The sequence below is a fragment of the Palaemon carinicauda genome, chromosome 33 (assembly GCF_036898095.1).
Source record: "Palaemon carinicauda isolate YSFRI2023 chromosome 33, ASM3689809v2, whole genome shotgun sequence".
NCBI classification, from domain to species: Eukaryota; Metazoa; Arthropoda; class Malacostraca; order Decapoda; family Palaemonidae; genus Palaemon; species Palaemon carinicauda.
Window position 1 is genome coordinate 16,175,519 of NC_090757.1, and position 23,549 is coordinate 16,199,067.

A 23,549-nucleotide genomic window follows, 5' to 3' on the forward strand; every position below is an offset into this window, starting at 1 on the left:
TCAACACAGGTGTGCGTTGCTGGTAGATCGCGGATAGACTAAATAATCAGGTGTACACGTAGAGAAATCATCTCTTTATATAATAAAGAGATATTTTCATCTTGCGTTCTGCCAAGTATAACACTGCCTCTCTGTTATTCTGTTATATCTTGACGTTCTTACTACAAAGCCATCTGTGATCAACCTCAAGAATTAATTGAGCAACGCTAAAAAGAAATATCATCTTCTAAACGTATCAATCAAGGGGAAAAATAAGTTAATAGCTGCGTGTGAAAGACTATGAATTACAATTTTGATATCTAGTTTTAAATTCACTATATAATCCGAAGGACCTCCCGTGAAGCAGTGAATAATTGAGAATTAAAATTAGCAGCTAATATCTTTTCGCTTCGGAAAGATTTCTTCCAGCTGGCCGAGACGTCGCAAATTGTTGCATTATATATAAAAGAAAGGATTTCATATTTACTGTACCGATGATACCGTGCGTTGCCTTCCACTTCGGACAGTATAGTCAGTTGGTTGCAATGAATGTTGAGAGTAAGTGTTTTTTTCACTTTAGTTTTACTATAATTAAGTACATGAAAACCACATGATTTATACTGATGTTTTGCCTTGGTTAGGTTTCGTTCTTGAGTGTTTTATATATCTTTCAAACATTTTTGCACAAATCTTTTTTTTTATACCAAAGAAATCCATTGCATGTCTTCAGATCAGTTTTGTGATCACATTAGCATTAATAATAACGGAGAGAAGTCTAGGGGAAGATATCGACTATTTTCGGCGTATTTTAAGGATCAGGCTCGTTTGAAAAACTCTAGGGCATCTAAATGCCAAAAAAGAATATTTAACCTTTTCAAAAATTATTTTGAATACAGAGATGTCAATACACAAAATATTCATACCTGAGCTGTCATAGCTCCTTGCTGGTTATTAACAATTGCCAAATAGAATGCTATCTTATAATATTAAATATGTACTTCTCTAGAACTGAAAAGTCGTATGGACTAAACGTAAAATAACTTCTCATTAAATCTATAAAAGTTGTAATTACAAAGGAGCACATTCAGAGAAACTAATAAATAGTAACAGATGTTTCTATCAAACGTCACTGATTAAGGAGAGATAAAAACCTGAATGGAAATTACCGGGCTTCCTATTCGAAGACTAACCAAGCCTGATTTACTCGATCAAAGGTGAATGTTGGAGATAGGGGACAAGATCTCAAGAGATAAGAAATTGCCATTTTCCAAATATTCAAATGAATTTTGCCTGTCTCCAAGAGTTGCTTGAGGAAATTCTAACTAAAAAATAAATTGCTAAGTATTCCAATATTTTTTTAGATATAAAAATCAACCATCTAAAACTAATTTACTAGAGTAAATAAAATAAAATAAAAATCAGAACAATGCTCAAGTGTTACTTAGTCCTACTTCCGCCTACCTATAGGGACACGATAGATATGGTATCTGCTCTTCACTACGTCACTCTTAAGAATGAAGTTATTTGCGGGGGATTTGGGGAATAAGATAATCGACGTCACAGATAAACCATTGGTTATACCGTCAGTCGTGACGTTATACCGTTGCGTGAAACACTGGTGACTCTGGGCATGTTCAATACGTTAAGCTTTAACATGAAGGGTAGTGAAATAGATGACTTCGTCTGGGAATTGTTCGGTAAGTCTCCATATTTTTATTAACATAATAACTAGATTACTCCTGAATTGAATTATTTTAATTCGCTCATAAATCTCAATACCGTTTGCAAGTATAATACTACTCTCAAAATCAACCTGTAAGCTGTAACATACACGTATGTAGTGAAAATCAGTGGTGTTATATATTTATATATATATATATATATATATATATATATATATATATATATATATATATATATATATATATATATATATATATAGTGAGTGTGTGACGAATTTCGTTATCACGAACGCAAATTTTGTTTTCTTATATTTTTTTCTCATTTTTTACCCTTTCTCGAAGTTTTCTTCTTAGACGACGATTACTTTTTGACTACCTTTTTTAACTGATACAAAATATTGGCCCGAGCAAATAGGTTACCAAGTGGTGCCTGTTGCGTACGTAACAACGGCTCACGTGAACAAATGAATTAATCTTTCTAAATTTTTGGTGAGCATTGATGAACATTTAACAATATTTCGTCAGAGTCCTTTTTCCGACCAATATCTAATAGCAATATGACACTATTTAGTATGTGTGTGTTAATATTGAATCCCTCCCACCTATTATTAACAGTGGCATATCACCATTAAACCCCCCACAAGCCATTAACGGAATTATTCGCTATTAAATCCTTCTCTTTCATTTATTACTATTGCATCTTTTCAACTATATTTAATAAGCAGTTTTCCAGCCGTCACAAATTTAATCCAATGATCCAGCAATGCAGAACATTGAGATAAAATTGATCATCTCTTGTTTAATGTCACTTGTACTACCAGTGTTCTGTGCTCTAATCATAAAATTAACTTTATATATCTTTTTTTCTTAACCAATAAATCCATTTCTTTTTCTGATGTTTTCAGGCGTGGACGTAACCCAAGAGAGCTCCCTCACTCCTGACGAAACTCCAGCTGTGCCTCATCCTTCCTTCACGCCCCCTCATTCTCATCCTCACAACATGCTTGTCTTGCAGCCACAGGTGAGTTCATATCTCTCTCTCTCTCTCTCTCTCTCTCTCTCTCTCTCTCTCTCTCTCTCTCTCTCTCTCTCTCTCAAGCTATCCGGAAAACAGCAGCAGGAAATCGTTCCATTTAACTCTCGTTTCTTCCTCCTCCTCCCTCATGAAATTCTTGGTTCTTCCTGGTTGTTAAACAGAGTTCCTTCACTGGAGCTTTATTATCCTAAGCAGACACCAGGAACTCAGTCATCATTGGCTTCTGATGGTTTTCACATGTTTAATGATTACACGTTTTACCCACCTGCTGTTTTCCATATGCTTTTTTACCTTTTTTCCAAAATTTACATACAATTGGTAATAACAATGATAGTGATAATTCAACTATGTTGTCTAAGCTTTTGTTGCCTGAATTATGTTGGTCCTGGTTTTATGAATTTTCACTGTCATTCAGTCCTTAAAACTGCTTTTCAGTCAAACTCAAATTCAGGCAACACTATTATATCAGTATTTGCATTTGATTTCCTTGAATTTCAGAGGAGGTAAACCGACTCCCTTCTCTTCCTGTAGAATTATGATTTATTCTCGTTTCTTACACTATTTTCTTCTCAATGCATATCGCATATGTCCCCCACCATTATATAACACTGAATAAAAAACATTATGTGTAGAATCTTACAAACGAAATCTGCCACAGATTCCATATGGGTTAGATTAGAGAGCAGGAAAGCATTAAAATATATTTCTCTTATCTTCCCTTATCATATAGAAGAGTTCTTGATCAGGAAGCAGTAATCCAAAATGAAATGTCTTGATAGCTGATCTGTGACAAAGATAACTGATAATCAGAACGCTGCCAAGTGAGAACTTAAATTAGATTTCTGGTCACCGAATTTAAATTCACAGATAGTGCGATTCAAATTAGATATCAAAGAACAACAAATCAATTCGAGAAAATTTGCAACCAAGATACAACTGATAATTGGATTAAGAGGTTTGTCTAGAAACTTACACATCTGACATGAGTAAAATTGGGCAGTAGGCCCAGTGGGTAAGGAAGAGATTGCTTGATTGCTTGCGCTCCTTTCTCATTAAACCTTGAGGAGCGAGGTAGTCAAGTGTGACCCGTGCTTGCTTGCTTGGCACTGGGACTGGGTGTGGCTTAGGCGTGGCCCTGAGCCAATGAAAGTGACAAGAGGCCCAAAGCAATTCGAAATTTACTCTCTCGAAGACTCTTCACACCTCTCCTTTCATTCAAAGACACACGCAAACTTATCTAGAGAGTAAGTGTAACCCACGACCCCTTCCAAACTTAGGTGTGTGTATATATATATATATATATATATATATATATAGTACGTACTGAATTAACAACTAACAGCAAAATCAATTTCACCCGAGATTAAAAGTAATATATCGTTATGGAGTCAGTTAGCAAGTCGGTCATAAATTCAATTAATCAAATAGCCAGTGCTTTTGTGAATGTAGTTTTCCAGATCTCCTTTCCATTTCTTTCCAGAATTGTAAGAGCCCCAGTAGGAGATTAAACAAAAAATAGATATATACCGATGACGAACGGTTGTGGTAGATTGGTGGGGGGGAGTGAGAGTAAGGAAGCAGGGGTAGGGGGATAGAGGGAAGGAGGGTGGTATAAGTACTCCCAGAGAAGGAGGTCAGTTTTTGCCTCTGTCTCCCTCTATCGTGTGTAGATCGGTAATGAGTAGCTTGCTCCTATCACCACGGGGCATCTAGGGTCACCCTCTTATTGTGGCCCCATGCCAGCCATGCCACACATGCTATTTTTATTCGATTTTCCTATCTCTCTCTCTCTCTCTCTCTCTCTCTCTCTCTCTCTCTCTCTCTCTCTCTCTCTCTCTCTCTGTATTCTTTATTTCTTTCTCTCATTTTGCATTAGTATTACGCACCATGATTGACCCCAAGCCTCCGTTGCCACCATTTTTTTTCTTTTTTCAATAAGTTACCGTTCGCGATCTCCCTACGTTCGTTTACACAAGTTGAAAAGTCCAGAAGGGAAGTGAACTAATTCGATTGTTGACAAAACACTACGAAGGTGCGCATCGCAATAGTCTCTCGGGTTGACAGGTAGATAATAGTTATACTATTTTTGCAAATCATTCAACTGAATTAATATCGACGCAGTAAGTCCAGAGAGGAAGTAGTGAGAAAATCACTTTTAACGATACCTGTTTAACTTCTGGGCAGAGGGTCACCTGCAACATAATATAAACTCACTCTCTCTCTCTCTATTTGGGAAATGTATCATATCTTAGTTCTTTATCAAATTGGTCGCAACGATGCTGGTGTTATAAATTATGAGCCATACCGGATTAAAATTAATTAAAAAGGTCAATTATTCTACGGAGTTTACGCTCCTACAAACGATGCTTTTTATAAACTTAAAAACCTTTGGATTAGTTATATATATATATATATATATATATATATATATATATATATATATATATATATATATATATATATATATAGGGAGACAAGTAAATAACTGGTTCATCTCTGACTAAATTTACCTTTCTCCACACACTTCAAAGGGGGCGTAGCCTTGTGACATCATGATGTCCACCGAGTAGCACTGTGACCCATTTTCACCCACGTTACCAAAGAAAAACAAGGGTAGTTTCTTGTATGGAACATGTGGCAGATATTTAATCGTAGATGTCTACGCATACATACACTATATATATATATATATATATATATATATACACACATATATATATATATAATACATACATACACACATATGTATATACATAAACATACATACACACATACTGTATATATATATATATATATATATATATATATATATATATATATATATATATATATATATATATCTACGTTGGTACATTCGAGTTTTGATTTATTGATATGATTTATTGCCTTGCACGCATAGCCTTGAAGCACAGCCTATTGGGCGTAGCCATGGAGAGACCCTCCTTGGAACTCCCCCACCCCCTAAAAAAGAAAAAAAAAAAGAAAAAAAAACATTCCCCTTCCCCTACCCACCCCATTCACTTGTTGAACCTTTTGTTATTGTTTTCTTGTCATCAACACCAGTTCCTCCACATTTCAACCCTAATTATAGAACGATGTTCTTTGTGTATAGTCATCATTATTGTATGCATTGGACATCAATAAAATTAAATCTAACGCATTTTTTTCTTTTTCGAGGAAAAAGAAAGAAATGTCTGTTATGTCTTTATTCTTGCCCTCAGCGGACTTGTGGCTGCGCCCAAAAATGCCCTGTGTAGTGACAGAGTGTATGTGCGACTGTTGAAAGAGTGATCCCCCTTTCCTGCCTTTCTGTTTTCTTAACTAACGTTTGCTACTTCCTTTTATTGCTTGATTTCTAGCTTTTTTTATTTTATTAAGTCTTCTCACTCGGTTTTCAGCACCCTGACCCTCTCTTACATCATAATTTCCTCCTTTGCCTATTTTGAGTATTCAATTGTCACACAACGAGTGTCTTTCACAGACTCTCGCGTCTTTATTTATTTCCGAGTCCTGAACCCACTTTTGCACGTTGTGCCTTTCGTCTCTTACCACTAGTGGAGCAGAGCACATTGAGTTTGTTTTTATTTTCAATTATTTGTAAATTCATAGTTACGAATGGAAGAATTACTTGATGGATGAAAGTCGACGAGAGATTGTCGTGCCTCTAAAACAGGTATATTAGATTAGGAGGAAAGGATTGTTACAGGTCAAATGGTAATTCATCAAAATAGAATTTTCCCCTTCCGATAAGAGATCTTGGGCAAATTATTCTCCATCCAAACGTACATAAAACTATATACATTTAGATGGTTAGGCAAATATATAATTAGATTGATTACAAGTAAAGATTTGAATTTGTATTTATTGCATTCAGTCACTTTATGGTGGTGTTTAGCTTATGTGTTTATCAGCATAGCTGTTCCATTTGTGTGTAAATGTTATAGTGTACTTGTAAATACTCGAGCTTGATATTGGAATCCTGTTTAAAGTTCATCGATTTTCAATCTAATAAGTGTTAGGGAGTTTATTTTGAGATTTTTTGTAAGTCTTTGAGCAGCTTGCACGTTCATATGAAAGGCCATATTACAGTTAGGATATTTCATGGAGAAAGATGCCATTAGTTTTGATACGAAAGTGATTAAACTTTTTGTACCGAGATTGAATTCTGTGGTTAGTTGATCTGGCCTGCTGCAAAGTAGGCACTTGTAGTTAGACTTGTTAAGATAACAGATAATAGAAGGTAGGCTTATTGTATTTCCTAAAAAGAGTGACTGAAGACTGTTTGGTTGAAGTTTGTGGTTGCACTGGGGCTTAGTTGTGGTGGCCGTCTACACTGAATGAAGGAATTATTTCGCACCCCGGGATCCACATAGCAGCAGTAGATTCAACCGTCCTGGCAACTAAGTCAACCCGGCACCAGCTTAGGCACTGCAGAGAGCTTATCTACTTTTGTTCTTTTACGATGTGATTATTTTTGGAAATATGATCAGCACTTTTGATGAGTCTGACTTTTAAGTAGAGTTCATTCATTTTAATTGAGAAGGGAGGCTCACTCTCTTGTTTGAATTAAACCAATTTGTAGTCCATATTGTGAATATGATAAAGATACTGAAAATGTCTTTATTACTGATGTTGAGGTAATGTCAACAACGTTTCAATAACCCTTTTGAAGTGCGGCACGGCAGTGTGTTGAAGGAAGGTTAACTCTGTCGACAAGATTGAGGGCCCAGGCCAGAGTCGTCGTCGTTGTATTCCTTGCTGGCTGCATCCTCCTGGCTCCTCCCAAGTTTATCACAGTACTGATGGGGCGTGAATTCGACTTCCACAGCCACAATCACAGTATGGAGGAGAAGCCACCAAGCAGAACACCTTCACCGCCACCGACTTTAGCCACGCTGGTCCCAGTCAATCTCAGCATTGCAACTTCACAGGCATTAGTGGTGGTTTCAGCCCTCCCTGTATCATCTTCGCCAACCTCCTCTCCCATCACCGTTACGCCTGTGCTTCTTACAACTGAATCAACGGCTGTTCCAGTAGAGGCCAGCTTGTGTACCCATGAAGACCCCCCTGGAGGAAGGAGTGTCGCCACTTCTCCTGAGCCGGTACGCACCAACTCCGCCCACATCCACTGTCCTGCGGCACAGTGTAGGCGGCCACCACCGCAAACGCCGCGTTATCGCTCGTGGCCATTGTGGTATCCTTATGCCGTAATCGCACACTGCATGTCAGCTGCCACTGCTGCTGTTGCCGCTCATAGTCTGCTCATGTTTGCTCTTGCTCGCACCCTGTCTTCTCTTTTCTCTGTTTAAATCTGCATGAATCAGCATGATAAGTGTATGAACGTGTTTACAAATTATATTACATTTATGTCTGTATTAATGGTAGTTTTCTTTCTTCCAACAGCAATCTCTGCTGCACCCAAGTGTGGCAGAAGCATTGTCAGCATCATATGGCTTAGCATCATCATTTGGAGATGACTCACTAGGTGGAACAACAAGTGAGGAATTTAAATTAGGATCTGCATTCACAGCAACTCCAACCCCCAGCTATGGAGAAAGTAGTGAAACCACATTTGGCGATGTCTTCCAAGCTGATTATCTACTTTCAGCCCAACCACTTGAAGACCTGAAACCTGTTATTACCCATCCATCAACAGGGACCCCTCCCCCAGGCTCTCCAGGGCAGAGCACATCAGCTGCAGCAGCTACCGCTGCAGCAGCAGCTGCTGCAGCCCTACCTAGCTTCCAAGAGACATATTCTCCAAGATACAGGCCACTGGGGTCTGATGTTTTTACTTTTAAAACAGATGAAGGTAGACCTGCAGAATATCCTCAGCCGCCACCAGCTCACCAAGCTTTCCCTCAAGCTTCTCAACAGCAACAACAGCAAATTCAGCAGCAAACTCAACTTCCTCCACAACAGCAGCAACAGCAGCAGCCAACCTCATTTGAAGCATATACTCAAGCATCCCATGTGTACAGTCGGCCTGCACCTTACCAAAGTCCTGTTCCAGTTACACATGCCTATAGCGGCCCTACCAAGACATTCAGTAGTGAATTTTACCCTACTGCACCTACTTATGATGCTTTACAGCCACTTCATCCCGAACACTACATGCGACCTTCTACATCCCAACAGTATACAGAAATGGGCCCTGCCTCTATTTCTAATACTCCACCAGTGTCTTTCTTAAGCCGTAAGGCCGAACACATTGACCCTGGTTTGATGCGCCTTCATGCCACTCCGATGTCAGCTCCTAGGCCAGCATCTGAACAAAAACCACAGTCTCCATCACAACTTTGTGCAGTATGCGGTGATACAGCTGCTTGTCAACATTATGGGGTTCGTACTTGTGAAGGATGTAAAGGCTTCTTCAAGCGTACTGTGCAGAAGAATGCAAAATATGTATGTCTTGCAGACAAAAATTGTCCTGTTGATAAACGCCGAAGAAACAGATGTCAATTTTGTCGTTTCCAGAAATGTCTTGTGGTGGGAATGGTTAAAGAAGTAGTAAGAACCGACAGCTTAAAAGGCAGACGGGGTCGTTTACCTAGTAAACCTAAGAGCCCACAAGAATCGCCACCATCACCACCAGTGTCTCTGATTACAGCCTTGGTAAGGGCTCATGTTGATACAACGCCTGATGTTTCTAATCTTGATTACTCACAGTACCGTGAACCTTCCAATGGAACTGACTCTCCTACTACTGAAGCAGAAAGGATCCAACAATTTTATGCCCTCCTCACTTCCAGCATTGAAGTTATTAGACATTTTGCTGAAAAAATTCCTGGATATCATGAGCTTGCAAGAGAGGATCAAGATCTTTTATTCCAGTCAGCCTCTCTTGAACTCTTCGTCCTCAGAGTTGCATACAGAGTTGTGTAAGTATTGGATATTAAGGTTCCTTATGAATTGTTTTGCTTCAGTAAATGTGCGATTTTATTGCAACAATATTGCCACTTCCCAATGATGTTAAGTATTCATAACTGGAATTTTAAGAAGACAGCCAACAATTAAACAATTTTTTCTTTCATATTATTTCAGGAGCAACCCAGATGAAACTAAGTTTGTTTTTGATAGTGGACGCGTACTGCATAGATCACAATGTGAGAGATCATTTGGGGAATGGCTACAAGGCATAATGGACTTTTCAGCCTCGTTAAAATCTATGGATTTAGATATTTCTGCATTTGCTTGTCTTTCAGCATTGACCATTATTACAGGTAAGTGTATAAGTATTGATGATGCAAACACAAAATTGCAAAAAGATGTATCTGTTGTATTTTCAAATTAGAAATATATTGCATACACTGTACAGTTTTTGTAAAGAAAAAAAGCACAGTATCACATTAGAAAATCACCATGACTGTTTTAGTCATTGTATCTTGTAAATGTTTTCCATCAAGTAACTTTGCAATCATTTTTTACACAGAGTAAATTATTATTAATGTATTAAATAAGAATTAAATATCTTCATTACAGAACGACATGGATTAAAGGATACAAAGAAAGTTGAGCAGTTGCAAATGAAGATCATCAATTCACTAAGAGATCATGTTACCTACAATGCAGAAGCACAGAAAAAACCTCACTACTTCTCTCGCATTCTTGGCAAGTTACCTGAGCTACGGTCTCTCTCTGTACAAGGGCTTCAGAGGATTTTCTATCTCAAGCTTGAAGATCTTGTTCCTGCACCTCAGCTTATTGAAAACATGTTTGTCTCTAGCTTACCTTTCTGAATTAGTGAGAAGACATGTTTTCATTCTGCTATAGGCCAAGAGGCCCCTCCTGTTGAAGCTGTTGAGGTGACAGCCACCAGATGAAACTGTTGGGCCTCGGCAGTATATTTCTGCAGCCGTGGCCCTGAGACAGGTAATGAAAGTGGTGAGCCAGTCCTCACTGGCTTACTCGAACTAGTGTACGCTAAACAAAACCTCAGTACCTAAATTTGCATACCATTTCAGCATTCTTGGTGTACTTCAGCAACAGACTTCAACAAGTTTTAGGAACACACTTTGCAGTGAACTTGCATAGTTAGAAGTAAAATGTGCATTGTGGTTGTAAGTTGCACACACTATGATGGCAGCAAAAGCACATACACAGTTCATTTACAGTTTACAAAAGTATGATAGCAAAGTTATTTTCTAATAATCGGTATAAGGAAAAGGCCCCGGTTGGAAGTTCAGCTCCAGGTACTACTTGAGTGGGAAACTCTGAGTAGTGTCAGTATCTGAGACTTGTCAGTTCGGCGGTATGCCTTGACAAACTAGTCATTCTGTGATTTACTGGAAAATATTTAAAAAATGAATTTGAAGAATGAGTAATGAGAATATTGTTTATACTTTGAGCTCAGTAAAGCTTAATTATGTATTTTTGTAATTACTTTTAAGTCAACTTAGGATAGTCTGAAATACAATATTTTCGGCCTTACCTTGTGCATAGGTAATTGTACAAAACCCTGTACATAAATACTCCAAATATTTACGCTCTTTAAATATCAAGTCGCATAATTCTGTAAGAAGGTTCAGTCTAAGAATAAGAGTAACAGAATTTTTGGTGTACACATTAATGTATTTTGATGGTGAATGAAATGTTATTTTTGGTTAACTAGAAGTGTTATGGTATGTAAGTACAATGACTTACATGCTAAATATGCCCTGAATGAAATAGCAGAGGTTTATTGTTATTATGCCTGTCACTTGCCCTTATCGTATTGCTTAGACAAGCAGTTTATATACCAAGTTTGAGAAAGGTTTATGTATGCATTTGGATGAATGACTTTTTATACACTTAATGTGTACAACTTTTTAACGCTAGCCTTATGGTGCTGTCCCTATAGCATTTCAAGTGGAAACAGGATAATTTAGTTTGCATTTAAGTAATCAACCGTTCCCCAAAAATCATGGTTACTTGGACTGCCCTTCTTACCTTGAAAACCCTATGGTAGAACCTGTGCTTGAAGGTCATGGCTTGTCAGAAAGCTCGCATTTTGTTCGAGAAGAAAACTGTATCCGTGTGAAGGAAGGGTGTAACAAATCCTAAGACTTGGGCGACTGTTCCAGAATATTTTTTTTTTTTTCTGCTATTGTATGTTGTCCCTCTGAATGTGTTCTTGGGCCGGTGATAATATTGTAGAGTAAATGATCTACTAATGCTTTTTTTCGGTCTAAGTGGGAGTTACATAGGTTCTCAGTCTCAAAATGTGCTGCTAGAACTAATAAATATTTTCAATGGAAAGTCTCGAGTACCTGTAGCCTGAACGCGGCGCCCGTATGTAACCCCGCTATAGCGAATATTATTGCCATGGCTTGAATTCAGCCTATTTGTCCCAGTTTTAACGTTGTCTGGTCACTGTTTTGCCTTTTATGTTTTAGTCAGTATTATATGTAATTTTGTGTCATATATTCAGTGTTCACAATCCTTCAACTATACGTCCACTGAATCCAATAAACCTCATGTGAATAGCCGCTCTCCCTCCCATGCGTCCCTCCCATCACTCTTCCCAACCACCGCTTCCATCATTGTGAGGTACCGTTGCAAAGGCAGGACACCTATACAAATCAAGAATGCCAACCATAAAATTTGCCCTTAGACTTATCACAGTTCCTGTCACGGTCATGTTCTGTCACATAAGCTGGATGGAACGAGAAACAGGTTACTGTTCCTGCTGTGATTTTGCAACAAATTATAATTCCCCAACATTGAACAGCAGTACTCGATTACCTTTCTTTTTTCTTTTTCCGCCAATGTACCTATAGTTGAACAGTACAACAGATTCTGTTGGCAACATTACCTATTAGCAAGTCCAAAGAAAGCGATGATGAAGCAATTTTAAATTTCCCAAAGATTTTGATGTCGCATAAGTATACCTTGTTGTACAGTCGTTTTGAAGGACAATCTAAAAGTTATATTTGTTCATTTTATTAGAGTTTACCCTAATTGGTAAACCTTTTGAATGTGTCCCTCTCCCAATTCCCTTCCCACCCCAGAACCTGACCGACCCCACTACTTTCCAAAAACACACACACATGCGGATGACCTGAGTGTAGTATTTCAGTCATATATTCTAGGCTTCTTAAACTGTTAGCAGATATCTCATGGATGGTATTTGTGTACCAAAAAGTGACCCACGGGTTGGTTCTCTCTCTCTCTCTCTCTCTCTCTCTCTCTCTCTCTCTCTCTCTCTCTCTCTCTCTCTCTCTCTCTCTGGCTTGTCCCATTATGGTGCTGGGGTCATCCAAGGTATGTGTATAAAACATTATTTGCCTTGAGCTTCTATGTAGCAATAATAATCTTGGAGAAAGGGAATTTCGAAGGATTAAAAAAAACATATATTCTTGTTATGGCCAGGTTGAAATCACTGTCATACCCCCAAACATTATGTTCCTATTGAATAGTTCTAAAGCAACACACTATTAAGATAACAATTGGCTCAGTAATATATTAATGACTGGTGGTAAATGGATTTTTAGCAATAGTAAACATAAGTGATTCCTGGCCTGACAAAAGATTAATGAGTAATAAGATACATTCTCTCTCTCTCTCTCTCTCTCTCTCTCTCTCTCTCTCTCTCTCTCTCTCTCTCGTGTATCCTGTTGCAGCGGATTGGTACGAAGTACAAAAACATTTGGAATAAATAAACTTATGTATATGCAGTAACAAATATGCAGACAAATACTACCCGCGTACAAAATGAATATTTGCAATTACATTTGTTCTTTTTAATTGAAAAAAAGAAAAGCTTATGAAAAAACACCATGCACCCTTGGACATTTTCTCCATCGCTTTGCCGATGAGAAACTTTACATCTATACTTATCTATATGATGAAAGGTATCATTCCCAAGCTTCAGGTCGCGAATCCCATTTAACCCTTGTTATAAGTCGACCCTCTATGGATCAAAGGAAATTACTCAGGATTCTTTCATTTTATCCTAATGACAAATGGTTTCCAACAAACATCCTCCGAGGGCATATGCTTGTCAGGTCAGTTCTGCAAATCGTGGGTCACCCCCCGCCCCCCACACCCCAATCCACTCTCATTCCCCCTTCATTAATAAAACTTCCATCGCTTCGTTACCAGTAATACAAAACCTATTCTAGCCTGTAATGTGGGTTACCATCGGATTTTTATGAATATATAGTTTAATATATACATATATATATATAAATATATTTAGAGAGGGAGAGAACATTAAATACTAGACATATATCTCATTTACCTCCATGTCCCTCTTGAAACCTTGCTTTCAGGTCATGGTGTAAATGGGCATATGGATATTGTAATTTATTTTTTTGTCTAAACTTGGATATTTGAATGTACAGTATATAGTTTCAATAACAGAATGGTGAAGTTATTATTTTTATCATATATATACACATATACGTATGTATATATATACATACATTATCACGAACATGTTAGTGGGATGTCCTTCTATTTGGGAGACAGTTTTTGTGTTTGTCTGTCTCCAGTAACTCCCTGTATGGGTGTCACCATGAAAACCAACTTTCAGATTTGGGTGAGTATCCTTAGAACGAAATTAGGATATCAGACATAGGAGTTCTGGCTATGTACATTTTTTTACTTTCCTTTTTCCCCCCATGAAGTCTGAACGGTCCAAGTGTCTTAATGTAACCATATCAGAAGAAGACAAAAAGATGCAAATGTGTTTTTAAAGAAGACAGGCAGATGTAAACTTAATTTTTTTCTTCTGCTGTTTTCCTTGACAAATCGCTATCATAAGTGTATAAGTGTTCATCTTATTGTTATAGCTTATATGTTAAGTGAAGAATTCTCTTGTTGTCAAATAAAAATCACGTTCTGTTAGTTGCTCTTTTCAATGAAATGAAGGAATCGTTCACTGTGAGATAAATGAAAATTATTTAATAATGATAATAATAATAATGGTAAGCCTTTTAAAGCTGTTCAGGCCACATTTATCCTCTCTTATCTTCCATTTCTACACTCTCTTCTCCCCCCTCCCGTTTCGTCTTTTCTTCCTCGTCCCCCACTATGACTTCCACTCACGTAGCATATTAAAAGTAACTTATTTTTTCATGGATTTGGAATATATTAAAACAAAGAGGAAATGCCACTGATCTCACAATAATTGGACCAACATTTTACAATGTATAGATATTTGAATAGCGATATCTATACATATGAATTGGAGATTCAAAGCTTCACATAGCCGATTAACCCGTGAAATCTTGTTTGATTGTACATGTTTCATCATTTCCATGTTTGTGTCGGTATTATCTCCTCCTATTAACGAAGGATTTGAGCATAATTCATCAACTGCCTCACGAGTCTTATCTATTCGAGATTAATTTATGAGTATCTTCTCAACTGGAAGAATCGCCAGTGGCGATCTTCTGCTTTGCTTTCAATAAGAAAGATAAAACGCAGCACAGGCGTCGTCATCGTGTCTTGTATTATAAAAAAAAAAGAAAAAAAAACGACGCCAAGTTAATGAAAAGCAGTTAATCATAAAATGAAAAGAACTTTTCACATTTCTTCGTTAGTAAAACACCGACTTAACTTGAATGTTGTTTTTCAATCGTAATGAATTCTGGAATAGGATCTTTTTTATCGAGAACTATGGAGAACATTGTACGCTCTCTCTCACGCTCTCTCTCTCTCTCTCTCTCTCTCTCTCTCTCTCTCTCTCTCTCTCTCTCTCTCTCTCTCTCTCTCTCTCACATGCATACTGCCACCCGTTCTTACCGCCCCCTGGTCGGTCCTCCTTTTTGTGATATCAGCGCCATTTTGTAGATGTTATAAAAACCGGTCTTAAACAGCTATTCCCACTTTCCTATTTTTGAGATAATATAAATGAAAGAATTATACACAGTGTTTCATTTCCCCCTAAGAAATCATGAAAGTAGGTAATACAAAAAAAAATATTAAAATGTAAAAGGAAAAAATAAAGCACCTTAAGTTCAAAATCCAGAATCGAAAGACTTTGAAAAATATAAAAAAAAAAAAATTGGAAGAATTGATAACATGAAAAATAAAACATTGAATTTCTTGATATGAATCTGCTTTAAATCCCATTTATAAATAATTGGTAAAACTCAGTAATGCAAAGTCTCATTACTTCTTTGTACTGAATGGAGGTCATTCCCAATTACAGTTAAATACTATTAATCGAAATTAAGAATATCTATACTTTTCTCATGTTTAATTATTTCTGAATTTGTAAGATACCCTGACCTATCAAACTGCATTCACTTGAAATATACTCCATTTAACAAGCATTAAAAAAAAAAAAAAAAAAAAAAAAAAAAAACCTTTCAATTTTCTTATTTAAAAAAAATCATCCGGAAGTTTGCGTCCGTTTCAGTCCTATCGAGGATGAGTAAACCGGACAATCCAAAGGCCCAACCAAGATAGAGTCTTGATGAGGTATGGTAGAAATCAAAATCTATAGACCTTGGCAAAAATATAGCTTAGTGATGGAAAAAGTGAGCCTACCGAGTAGGAGGTAAGGAGGTGGATGGCAAAGAAAGAATCCCTTCCTTTACCATATTAGAACGGTATCACCATAAAACATATGGCAGAGACAAGAGAAGGTGGTGTTTTTCCACACCAACTTCCTATTCTACCAAGAGGAGAAATTGAACGTTGTAGTTGGTGTCACACATTCACGTATAATCAATATTGCTTCCGACAGCTGCCGTACGAAGATTATGAACCTGGAAGCTCTAATACAGCTATGAAATAAAATTTTAGTCAAGTTGAAAGATAGATTGTCCAAATAATGTGATTACAAAAGGAAAATGTTGAAGTAATTTGAAAATTACACATATCCGACATAGGATGCAGGTTGAAATTGAAAAAAAAAAAAGAAACAGTCTAGATTTAGAACTTTGCACAGAAGTTCAAACTTGCAGCAAGTGGTTTAAGGTTGAACAGACTGACATAACTCCTAATTTATATATAACAAACATTTTAACGTTGTCACTGGTCTTAAGATATTTTATATTCTTGATTCATTACTTTTCATATAGTCTACTGTATTTATTACCTTTCCTCAATGAGCTATTTTCCCCGTTGGAGCCCCTGGACTTGAAGGATCCTGCTTTTCCAACTTGAGCTATAGCATTGTTAGTAGTAGTAATAATAATAATACATAGCAAGCTTCGTGATCAGGTATGCTCTCAACTTATATAAATAAATACCTATTTGAATATGGGTAAGTTGGTTGGTGATTGAAATGCAAAAGTAGAAAATAAGACGAAAAGTTCAATCAGTGAAAGAAGTAGGGTGTGTAAATGAGAACTGAATCATTTAGCGGACCAAGTGCTGTTGTCAATAAGAAAACCTAATTGGTTTGTGGATTAAAAAGTAGACGTCAGATTATTTAGAGAAAATCCAACCCATCAGATAAGAACAACTAAGTTACATTCAAGGAAAAATCTAACAAATTTTCTAAGAAATGAATAGTAAAAGAAACAGAATATCTATGTTTAGGGAATCGCCATTCTTTGGAATGGGTTGAACCAGTGAATGTTTCCAAGAGGAAAAGTAAGGAAAACGTCTAGTAAAAAATGAAAGACAGAACAGCAAGACTTATAAGAAAATTATTCAAGCAAACATGCTAAAAGATAAGGCTATATAGTGGCCTGTTGGCCTTCAAGAAAAATAGAACGGTATGGATCTTACGAGCAAGGATGTTAAGGGAAGAACAAAAGCTTTAATGAAATAATCAATCAGATCAAAGCACGTGCACTGATGACATAAGAGATGAGATGAGAAATTATTGCCAATGGAGTAAACTTTCCGTCAGGATGGTAGAGAGAGAAAAATAGTATAAGTGGTTGTTACAAATGTTATTAGTGAACGAATATAGTACTTCAAGACAATATATATACTTTCCTCTTACTTAAGGATAAATTTCTCAATTAGGACTGAGAATTTCCTCCAATGGTAGTTGACCTAGAGAAGCTCTTCAATAGTAATGTGGTAGGATAGCCTTGCAATGAACTTGCATGGAACAGTGAAATCATATAAACTGCCAATAATTTACGAGGAAAACTTCAAAGGCATATCTACAAGAATCAAGAGTAATTATTTTGCCTCAATGTCCCATACTGATTTTAAAAAAAAAAAAAAAAAAAAAAAAAAGCTAGCGTAATTAATTATACCTTGCATTTGTGCACAAAAATCGAGGTTAAGACTTCAAGCCTTTTTTTTTAGGTAGAGGAAAGTTCCACAATTTCAAAAAAGGCCCTCATTCAAGATGGGAACCAAAAAACCTGACAGCAAGATTATCGATAAGCCTAAAGAGATGAAGGCTTAAAATCCGAACTTGATAACAAACCAACAGGCAACTGCAGTGGCTACAGGCATTTAATTCTAACTGCATGCTATAAGAAACACATCATCTTTAAGTATGTCTGGCCAATGAATATACAGTCTACTCTGCCACATTAAAAGTTAAGAAAAGATAAACAAGAACTCAGTCTCAGCCATATCGAGAGGCTACAGATTAAATTTATGAAAAAATGGAACAAAGTAAATGTGTATTAAATTGGAAAGATTTGTCATACAAAATAAATAAAGATTTCGGGAAGACAATGTTTGCTGCTTTTGAACTACGGAGCAAATATTTTGGCAGAAACAGAATAGATGTATGTAACGTGTATGTTTAATCAAGAAAAGCAGATGAAACCGATAGAGAATTAATGAAGTAATTGATCTTAACACCATATGCTAATGAGAACCGACTATTATATTGTTATGTACCAACATATAAACTCTTCGGATAAATATAAAAAGGATATTACGTTGAACTTCAGAATGTTTAGAGGTGAAGTACCAGAAGGCTATACGAGTATGTGCTCGTGATATAATTTCAAAAATTGTTTGTAACAATGAAGAGATGGAGGATGTACTTGACAGGGAAGGCCGGGAGAGAGTGCAATTCAATATGCAGTGATTCACGGAATTTGGGCTATAAGGCCCACCACTCAGTCTAAGTGCCAAGTCGCAACTGTGGTAACTTTTCACAGTTGCATTATGGCGTAATATATAAAAACCGAGCAGAAAGATGGAAGAAAGGATGCATAACCGAGACAAAAGCCAAAAAGTGGGTGCAGCCAAGGCCCAAAAAAATTAGAAAACACCTTTACTACACCTACACTACATCGAACTGTGAGGTGAACTGGTTTCACTAGTAATGCCTTGGGGCAAAAATGTGTTGCAATTGATTGGTCTATGTGCTGCAACTAATCTTTTATTTAAATATTCAGTTTAACAAATTTCATTGTATTAAAACTAGATCTTCTGTCCTAATGTTTCTAAGAAGAACCTTGAGAGGCTTTTGCAACTGAAAGTCAAAACATAATTGCAGTTTAAAAACTATATTTGAAGAGGTAGAGGCAATCAGTGAGGATTAGCTTAGCATAAGGAAATAAGGAATTGTATCAGTATTTTGGCAAAACTAGACAATTGTTGATATTGGATGAGATCTATGACGTAAAAGGAAATAAGCAAACAAACAGGTAAGAGAACAAAATATTCAGGGAGAAGACAAAAACATTAAAATATGACAAGTACTTCTTTTTAAGATGGCTTAAGGAAATAAAAAAAAATACTGAGAATATTTGAAAACAAGGACAATCTAGCTGAAAAAAAACGCCATGTATTATGCAAGTAGCCTTGACTCTTGATTAGCCCATGGACCTAATACTGAACTTATCCGTATTATACTTTACTTAATCTACTGATAGCTGAAAAATACCGAAATCTAATGCGGATTAAAATTCAAGGTTTCTGAACTGGGATCAGGAATAGTTTAATGACTAGACTGTTTTGCAAGATATGGAACGATACGACCTACTGGTTGGGAATTGGGAACCATACCAAAGAATGGCGAGTTTACTGTCTGCGGTGATTACAGAAGCATTGACCTTATAATGGTCAAGCTGAAAATATTTTTTATGGTCACCCTTCAAAAGGTTGAAGAAAGAAATTTATAACTTACCTATACGATAAAAAAAATTGCTTTAGGAAAGGCTCAAGTAATATCATATGTTCATACATTATTATTACCTGCTAAGCTATAACACGACTTGTTGGAAAAGCAGGATGCTATAAGCCCAAGGACTGCAACAGATTAAGTAACCAAGTACATAAGGGAAATAAGAAAATACTATAAATGAGCAGTTACTAATCGAAATTATAAAATAATATAAGATCAGTAACAACGTTTTTCAATCTGTTCAACATCAAAGTATCTGATACAAGTTTTAAATTCTTGAAGTTCAAAAATTTTCAACCGACAGATTAAGATCATTCCACAATCTAGCCACAGGATGGAAGGAAGCATTGATAGTTAAGAAAATGAATGTCGAATAGTATTAGTAGAAAAAATATTACATTGATGAGGAATATTGAAAATGAATCACTGGTATTTGTAGATGATGATATGTTTCCTACAGGATGGAAAGAAGGAATAGAATGTGCCATAAGTAATTGCCATAGCTTAGAGATCTTAAAGAAGTTCACAATCAACACCAACCCTCAAAAGATCGTTTGTATTAATAATTAACAAAAGAAAGAATAAGAAAGAAGAGGAGCTTCAAACAAAAGTAAAGAATGGACCAATAAGTTTACATAAAGAATGTAAGTATCTGGGTGAATGGTACACAGAGAAAGGAAACAAAGGATTTAGTATCAGTAAAAAATAGTCAGTGTCTCGCATATATGACCCAAGAAATACGAAAATATGGAGAGGAGAAAAGTAGGATAGATGGCATTGGAAGTGAGAAGGAAATTACATGAAACAGTAGCAGTATTAACAATATTTGCTAATGTGGAGACCTGGAGTGAAATAAGAGATAAAGATATGAAAGTTCTAGATAACCTTCAATATAAGATAATAAGGAATATGTATGAACAACCTGCAAGTAGTCCATAATGGGGAACCCCTGCAAAAACAGGAATATGACCGGTGTCTTGCAGAATAGAAAATAAAAAATTAATGCTCTCCCATAACAGCATGAACTCAAGATAAAAAAGACTAGTAAGGGAGATAATTGAGGATCAGTTGAAGAACCCTTATGGAAAGTGCATGAGTAAGAGGCTAGAGCATAGAAGAAATTTCTAGTAAATATGGGATTGAAGTTGAAGAAGTAAGAAGTTGGGGGAAATGGCCCTGAAAAAAAAAAAGAAACCAAGAAAAGAATCATGGAAAAAAATAGAAAAATCTATTGAAGAAAAAAGTGATGAAAATAATTTAGATTTATGGAATGAAATGGCCCACAGCCTTATATCAGAGAAATTGATCTGGATAAGGCATCCATTGTAATGAAGACAAAATTAAATAAGCTCAATTTAAAAGCAAATTTCAGGGGAAAATATGCAGATAATTTCTGTGACCTGTGCCAAGATGAAGAAGATAATAATGAACATTTATTTTCATGTCAAAAATTAGGACAGTTAATGAAACTAGACATAAGTATAAGTACGTTGCAAAATCCTAGCCGAGATCTATTTACATTTATAAGTAAGACTGCACATAAAAGAAGAATTTTAAAAGTCCAGACTGACCACAATAGGTTGCCAAGACTAATGATAGCGAGGTGTTATCACATCAGACTTCAAAGTAGTATGGGATAAAAGTAAAGATTGAGAATTTCATTATTGATTTAGGTAGGACACAGGTAAAATAAGTTTAATTACAATAAGAATACGCTTAGAAGCTTCGCACCTACCTACAAAAGGATAGAGTGCCCGCAAACTTATTTTGCAGAGTGAGCAATTAGGAACCAGGAACCAGCTAGAATAAAAATTCTAAAATACTGTGTAGTATTCAGTCATGTTAAGTAAAAGGCAAGACTGTTAGACTGAAACAAGCGAGAATGAAAGAATTAAAATATTACACCAGGATAGAATGATCACCGAGAATCTTGATCACTTCTTCAAAAAGCCAAGTTTTTGTTTAATGGAAGAAAAAACAGACCAAAAGCTTCTCCCAAGAGTAAATTTACAATCAAGAATCCCACCCAAAATTTTAAATGAATTATATATAGTTAAAAAGACATTGTTGGTGCAAAGATCTGGATGTTCAGAAACCACTGTCCTCGATCTACTTACAGTCATACTTTGTGTTTTGTTAGGGTTCAACTTCGTGTCCAGTAATTTGCATCGTGTCCCAATTTTAGCTAGACATCTATCAAGGGATCTAACAATCATATATCTACATGTAAGAAATGGAAATGATGTAAAGAGTGTAGCACAACCGCGGACAAGCAACGAGCTTGTTTTCTAGGTCAAAACACATATGCCTGTATAGTACGGATAAAGGGCCAAGAACACTACCCTAAGGAACACCAGATATTATATTCCTATAGCCACTATCACTATGATGTCCATAAACAACAACTCTTTTCAATCCATTACTTCAAAATTTAATAATGATATTGAGACCATGATGAGGGGTCGATGGAGATGGTTTGGGCATGTTCTTTGCACTTCTCGAGAGAGATTAGTTCACCAAACTAAACACTTAACCCAATATATCCCAACCTGACAAATTCCTCAGTCAAGTTTCCATTGACTTTCACTGGGACAGAGGAGCAGTTATACCCTGTACGACTGACATGACAAATTCGTCTAGGCTTCATCTCTCAGAAAACAGCTCCTAGAAGCTGATTGGTCGATAGCCACGTGGCCAGTCCAGCATTGGCTGACGACAACTACAGTGATATCAGACACGTAATTCTTTGTGCATTTATTTGATCATTGGTGAGTTGTCAGGGATGTAACTAGTTTCATAGCAATTTTTTTCTGAAATGGGAATAGTTATAAGTCACAGGGAATGACATACTATTTTATCTTTTGATGAAATAAGATTATGAGGACTTTTATGTAGATGACGAATTCGTCATGTTGGTCATACGGAGCACACAAATAATAAATCAAAATGTATCAATCTTTCTGGTATCGTCTGTATTTATTTGTTTATTACGGATATTCCCGGTATTTATACCTTTGTTTACAGAATTTGACGTCACTTCCTCTTACTCAAGAGCTATAAGCAGGCATAGGTGCCTATAATAATAATAATAATTCTATTAGTAATAATAATTATATATATACATAATATATTTGTACATATATATATATATATATATATATATATATATATATATATATATATATATATATATATATATATATTACTTGCTAGGCTACAACCCTAGTTGGAAAAGCAGGATACTATAAGCCCAGAGGCTCCAACAGGGAAAATAGCCCAGTGAGGAAAGGAAACAAGGAAAATTAGAATATCTTAAGAACTGCAACAACACTAAAATAAATATTTCCTACATAAACTATAAAAACTCCAACAAACAAAAGGAAGAGAAACAAGGTAGAATAGCATGACCGAGAGCACCCTAAAGCAAGAGACCTGTAACCCAAGACAGTGGAAGGCCATGGTACAAAGGCTATGGCGCTGCCCAAGACTAGAGAACAATAGTTTGATTTTGGAGTGTCCTCCTAAAAAAGCTGCTTACCATAGCTAAAGAGTCTCTACTACCCTTACCAAGAGGAAAGTGGTCACTGAACAATTACAGTGCAGTATTTAGGACATTGAGACAAGTAGAACTGTTTAGTTATCTCAGTGTTGTCAAGTGCATAAGGACAGAGGAGAATAAGTAAAGAATAGGCCAAACGATTCGGTGTATGTGTAGGCAAAGGGAAAATGACCCGTAACCAGAGAGAAGGATCCAGTATAGCACTCGCTGGCCAGTCATAGGACCCCCATAACTCTCTAGCAGTAGTACCTCAATATATATATATATATATATATATATATATATATATATATATATATATAT

The 23,549-nt window shown here is 36.3% G+C and overlaps 1 protein-coding gene across 2 annotated transcripts in view; it reads left to right on the top strand.

The window, feature by feature from the left end:
- The window catches only part of LOC137625864 (nuclear receptor subfamily 4 group A member 2-like), a 49,121-nt gene extending 33,733 nt beyond the window's left edge, over positions 1-15,388 (top strand). The window contains exons 1-5 of one of the 2 annotated variants that reach the window (XM_068356788.1): positions 2,563-2,682; positions 7,370-7,799; positions 8,101-9,578; positions 9,742-9,920; positions 10,180-15,388. In XM_068356788.1, coding sequence (XP_068212889.1) covers positions 7,500-7,799; positions 8,101-9,578; positions 9,742-9,920; positions 10,180-10,436 — 2,214 coding nt within the window. In that variant the 5' untranslated portion in view covers positions 2,563-2,682; positions 7,370-7,499 and the 3' untranslated portion in view covers positions 10,437-15,388. Of the gene's footprint in view, positions 1-2,562; positions 2,683-7,369; positions 7,800-8,100; positions 9,579-9,741; positions 9,921-10,179 lie in introns of those variants that run through there. The other variant, XM_068356789.1, reaches the window with a different exon arrangement.
- The last annotated feature ends 8,161 nt before the right edge of the window (positions 15,389-23,549 follow it).